Source organism: Miniopterus schreibersii, assembly GCF_964146895.1.
Source record: "Miniopterus schreibersii genome assembly, chromosome: 19".
Classification (NCBI taxonomy): Eukaryota; Metazoa; Chordata; class Mammalia; order Chiroptera; family Miniopteridae; genus Miniopterus; species Miniopterus schreibersii.
The window spans coordinates 24,388,935-24,394,934 of record NC_138119.1 but is presented as its reverse complement, the minus strand read 5'-3'; the positions used below and the strand labels follow the sequence as shown (position 1 = coordinate 24,394,934).

Genomic DNA, 6,000 nt, shown 5'->3' with positions numbered 1-6,000 from the left:
TTCTCTTTCTCACTCCCTCTTCCATCCTTTATCTTTATCTCTTTTATTTAAAACTTGCCATTTTTCCTGTCTCCACATATCCCTCAAACTTCATCCAGAAACAGAATCTACCTCTAATTACTGACTTTCTTATGTCAGCAAAAGCTACTTGAAAACTTCCTCTCATTTGCCTTTCTTGCATGGCTTCTGTACTGATAAAATTAAAACAAGCAAGCTTAGAAAAACTGATAGCCTTCTTGATTTAAAAAATGATAGTCAATGCAATTTAGATAAGGTTAGGAAAAGGGGTAGTGGTGGAATAAAAGCCTATGTGGAACCAAGCCAGCGATTCATCTGTTCGCATTAATAGGTTCCAGCAATGGTACTACAGGCACGGAAAGCCTGTTCGCCACTGCACTTAGCAAGCACATGAGCTTAAAAATAAACTTTGACAATGTAGATCTCTTTGTCCTTTCAGGAATGGAAAACATTATGTACTTCAAAGCATACTAAGCCCGATTTTAAAATGTAGTCGGGATATTGTTACTCTGGCAATTGGGAGGGTCTGCAGGCTGCACACAGTACATGGGTGCTTCGTGGGTAATAGTACTTGACCCGTAAACTAGTGAGAATAAACGAGGCTGGCAGTTTTGATCTGCTCATTCCTAAGGAAGGAACTTCAGTCTTTTAAGTTCTCTGGGATCCCTGGGATATAGTTCCTCATTTCAGCCAGGGAATTTCTCCCGGAACCCAACTGCAAAAGCAGAGTCTTTGAGGAGCGCATTGCACTCGCGTTCAGCAGCGTGTGTTCATTTTTGAGTGTTTCTGGACAGGAACTCGATCTATAGGGGAACATTCACGCAAGCAAGGAAACAGTATGGGACGATGGCTTGTTAGTACAAGTGACTCTGTTTGGGGAATTACGGACAAGAAACCTTGGAGGAAGAACGGCATTAAAGATCAAAGGCATGATGACTCCTGATGAAAACATCCCCAAATGATGAACCCACGAGCAAAAAGGAACTTCTACTGTGAGTATCTCAGCAATAATCAACTATCTGATTTGTTTTCACAATTTCTAGAGTATGCAAAGTAGATCTCCAAGCAAGTGCTTGATCCAGGGAGTCTTCATTATAGGCAAGTCTATAATTAAACTCATTGGGTGGTTCCAACAGAGGGTTAGTTAATGATTTTTTTCCATGACCTTGCAACCCTGAAATAAATTTCATGTAGATGTGGGCACATTTTATATCATAGGCATATTATGTTAGCCTTTAATTGTGTGATGTATTACCCTGGCAATGCGAAATGGATCAACATAAGTATCTATAAATTCCATTGCATTTGGATTCTGGTCATTTAAACTATGTTTACTTTGGTTTCATGCTATGCTTGATCCTGTAGTAATTTTTTTCATATATAGATTGACACATATTCTTTGCAATTTACTTAGAGAGAATATTAACTATTTCCTCAATGAATCGTATTTGTGTAGTGGGGTAGAGATGGCTTGGAATCTTGGAAATGGGGAGGAAAATGTATGCGACTTTAAACTAAAACTTGGGAACTAAGACCTTTTTTATTTTTACATTTTCATATTTATTTAGCAAGTCATTTTGTTTGAAAATTGTTTAGATGTCTCTATAAGACTTGTAGGTCATAGGAATATTGTTGTGGTCTTAGAATGTGAATCGAGCTCATCAGCAGCATAACCGTGTGTAAATATTAACTAGCTAAGCCCATCTTCAGTGCCTGGCATAGAGTACATACTTCATAGGTAGTTTTTGAGTGTTGAGTGTATGCTGGTGTGGGTAATAGGACAAATATCCTGATTGTACAGTTATCATTTCATATCAGGATTTTACTTTGCAAATTTATCCGTATGATTGAATTCTGTTTAATAATTCTGTATAATTATGAGGTTATATTGTATTAAATTCTAATTGATTTCTATTCTTGGTTGTTTTTCTTTTGAAATAAAATAAGAGTTTGTCAAGCTTATTGTTTATTTGAAGAGATATAAGGTTTCTGGAACAATTCAGTATATAAAATATCAGCTTATTTCTAATCAGCATGTAATATCCAGGCACTAGTTTGTGGCATTGGGACTTGGAATTAGCAATTTTGGAGCCCCCTCTGCTGAGGATTGATGGATAAACCAAGACACTGACCAAACCCTGAAATGGGGGAGCTCATTTTTTAGGTGTCAGGGGCAGGAAAATAAAATAAGAGCATGTGTATGAAGAGACTCTTGGAGTCAAGCCAAGTATTTCTGGAGGAGAGAAGCAGAAAATATGGAGAAATGTGTTGAGTGGGAGAGAGCTGAAGAGGTAAGGTAAATTCATTAGATACCATCTCCATCTCCTACAATGTCAGATAACACCGTTCTAATACTTTAATTTTCTTTTAGATCACTTGCCATAGATACTTGTTAAACTGAGCACGTCTTTAGGCTATTACAAGTATGAAGCAAGAATGCTGTGCACGTGGTTTTGTTGCATCTTAGTAGAAGGGTGGTGGGATCCTTTGGGTAGGAACAGACAGAAGCTGTAACTAAGCAACAGTTATCACCAAGGTAAAACACTTTTGGATAATCACATATAATATATGGATAAGCTTAATTTATCCCTTAACAGTTCACTTTAGTCTCCTACTTAGAGGTATATTTTATAGGTAATTTATCTAGGTAGATCTAATTAGAACAAGATATTCTACAGGAATCACTTGGAAGTTCTTTTCAAAATTAGGAGGTTGGTTGATATTGCCTGCGTGAACACTTTTTCAAGCAAAAATCATCTGGATTTATTATGCAAAACTCTGGGACCTCAATCAAGAAATGATGCAACATTAACAAAGTCTTAAGGTTTTTTCTTTTTAAGGAAAGGGAAGGCATGTGATTATAATATGAAAGCCAAGTAAGTAATTGTATGATAGTATGATTAAGACTTTGAGGATTATCTTCAAAGGAAAATGTAGACTTAGACCCCCCAGCAGGTTCAGGATGTGGTTACTGATGACAAATGATAACATGAATTTTTATGGCATGTTGTAAATATTTTTCTAGTTAGTTGTTCAACATTAGAAAGATCTGTCAGAACTGTCCAAAGATTTGTTGTGTCAAGAGGAATGAGCTTCCTACCACTGGTAGATGACAAGGTTCATCACAGAGGGAAAAGCAAATACAGGGTATCCCCCCTGTGTAACGTATACACACCTTAACAGCTGATAGCTCAATTTTGAAAGTGAAATGCATTTTAATAAATATTGCCTTTATAATTATTCAAAGTGTGTGTTTACATATTTTTGGGACACCCTATATTTTGAGTCAGACAGAATTGGCATTCCAGGTCCCCCACTTATAAAATGCATGACCCTGAGCAAATTACTTAAACTCCAAGTGTCTGGTTCCTCATGTATGAAACTGGGTTAATAATTTTTCTGTCATAGAATTATTGTAAAGGTTAAAAGATAATTTATATCAATAGATTGGCCTATCGAGAGTAGTTGATAAATGGCTAAATGACATGACCTTTCTAACTTTTTGGTTTTATTAATTATAGCTGTTTAACATAAGCTATGTTCTTAGATTGTGCTAGACACTATTCAAAGATGTAACTCAATAGAAATATCTATTCTTCACCTAGTGGGCTCCTAATGTAAGAAAACTGTAAAGCAAAGCTACTATATGTGCAGTAGAAGAATTTGTAAGGCAATCAGAATGCCTGAATTGGAAAAAGTGAGGTTTCCTTAAAGATGTTTTAGATGTGTTAGGAGATGATATCAGTTTGATTGACTGTTTTACAGTCCTCCATGATTAAGGCAGTGGAAACACTGGAGTGGCTATCGCTTATTAATTTCCCCTTTCATCCTGTGTCTAATCATCTTAAGAAACCCTCTGTAATCAGTGAAGTAATTCTCAGCAGAAATGAATGGCTTTTTGAGAGTTTGGGAACTGAAAATGTTCATCTTCAAAATATTTCCTATGACATCTTTCTATGGTGCTTGCAAAAGCCGAAGATTTATGTGGGTGGAGTTCTCGATGATTTGATTTATTGTGTCCATTTGGTATAAGTGCAAAACACTTGGAGGAACCACCATTCTACTTCTTAAACTGGTTTAAGAAATGTTTACACATCACAGGTAGGAAATAACAATCTAGCTGTTAATTTATTATATAGAAAGTTGCTATGTATTTGGGAGATTGTCGATTAAAGAAAAGAATTGACACTCTCAGTGGCTATTAAAGAAAATATTATCTTGCATGTATATAGTGCCATTTTGTGTCAAAACATTTCCACATATATTATTTCATTTTTTCTCACTTTGAAGTAGAGAGGATGTTGCATTTTCTTCATTTGCTACCTTATATGAAAAATAAACCCAGAGTTTAAGCAGAAATGTCTAAGGAGAAAGTTGAATATGAAGTAATGAGACTTTGATCTAGTATAATTTGTCTAATGATTTTACGACCATCTCTGATTTCTATCCAGAAATATATGATTCACCTCGTCCTTTCATGTTTTAATAGGCGCCTTTAACTCTTACTTTGTATTGTACCATCAACCACAGAGGTCCAACCAGACACACACAAAAGATACAGCGCAACAAGCTTCAACCTCAGTCAGGTGTGCAGAAAAACCTGAGGGTCTCGATTTCTCTGTCTTCTCTACTATCAGTATCTCCCAGACACTTCAAGAGAGTAAAGGTGTTTATATTTATTCATTTAAATTTTTAGTTTTACAAAGGAGTCAAGGCCACCATTGCACTCTTGGCCACCTTTCTTGCCTGAAATGACATGGCTCTGAACAATTGTATTATATATATTCCATATTATTTATATATTTTACACATACACATAATATATACTATGCTATGCTATGCTATGCTATGCTATGCTATGCTATAACATTATGTCATATTATATGACATTTTAACCAAGTGACACCAGTAAAACTCTGATCCATGTCTCTTCAAAGGCTAATAAACTAGATCTTAAGCATAGATTTTTAACCTTAGGGTGTGGTTATACGGGTTGATTTTGGTGTAATAATCAGAAGTCTTCCTTAGTGTGACTGAAGATTTTGGCCATCAGGAACCACAATTTACAGGTATAAGACCAACAGAAATTTATATAGTAGCAGAGTCCAAATATCTTACACAAGTTATCCACTAGGTGATTTTAAAATGAAATATGTTGATTTTTTCATACGAGTAGCTTTATCTGTGCAATATTTTTTAGCTTAGTTATTAATATTCTTTTCATTGAAAACCTTAACATTGCTGCATGTTCTGTATAATACTTTTGGTTGGTAACATTTGGTGAGAACGTAGGCATAAAGAGGAAATCGTGCAATAGAGGGCTTTGATACATTGTGATTTGAATAGAATAAAACTTAGAGAAGTTCTTTTTGTGTATGAGCACTGCTCAGGCTATATTAGCCTTATTATTTTTTTCTCCTGTGAGAGAAATAGGCTCTAAGTTTAGACTAAGTGCAGCTGAGCTAAGAGAGCTGTAATTACAGGTCATTAAATAGTATGATGCTGAAGTGTTTTGTTTCCATTACGCTGTTTTTGTTCTTTTGAAACCTGAAGTCAGAGGTCAAGATGAATTGAACACTCATGTGGAAAAGCAACCAGCAACTTTTCACACCTTGAGATTTTAGAGTTCTGAGTAGTGTGACCCTGAAAACATCCTTGGTTTTTCTTCTCCATATTTTTAAGTTTCGATTTATTTTCAAAAAAAGGTATACAAGATTCCCACTCCTTCAGGGTGATATAGTCTGCTCACAGAAAGCAAATTTTTGATATATATCTACATAATTATTTTTAAAATATATAAAATAAAATTCACTAATTTTTGTGTGCCTCGTTCTGTGAATTTCCATAATATATAGAGCCTTGTAACCACCACCACAATCAACATACAGAACAGCCCCTTGAGTCCCCAAATATTCACTCATGCTGCCCCTTTGCAGTTGAAACCTCCCCCATTCTTAACTTCTGGGACCACTTACTTGTTTT

General features: G+C 35.5%; 1 protein-coding gene across 1 annotated transcript in view; it reads left to right on the top strand.

Moving 5' to 3' along the window:
• The first annotated feature begins 902 nt into the window (after positions 1 to 902).
• KCNK2 (potassium two pore domain channel subfamily K member 2) overlaps positions 903 to 6,000 on the top strand; it is a 137,853-nt gene continuing 132,755 nt past the window's right edge. Inside the window, exon 1 of the mRNA XM_081121588.1 lies at positions 903 to 1,010. Coding sequence (XP_080977714.1) covers positions 977 to 1,010 — 34 coding nt within the window. The 5' untranslated portion in view covers positions 903 to 976. The remainder of the gene's footprint in view (positions 1,011 to 6,000) is intronic.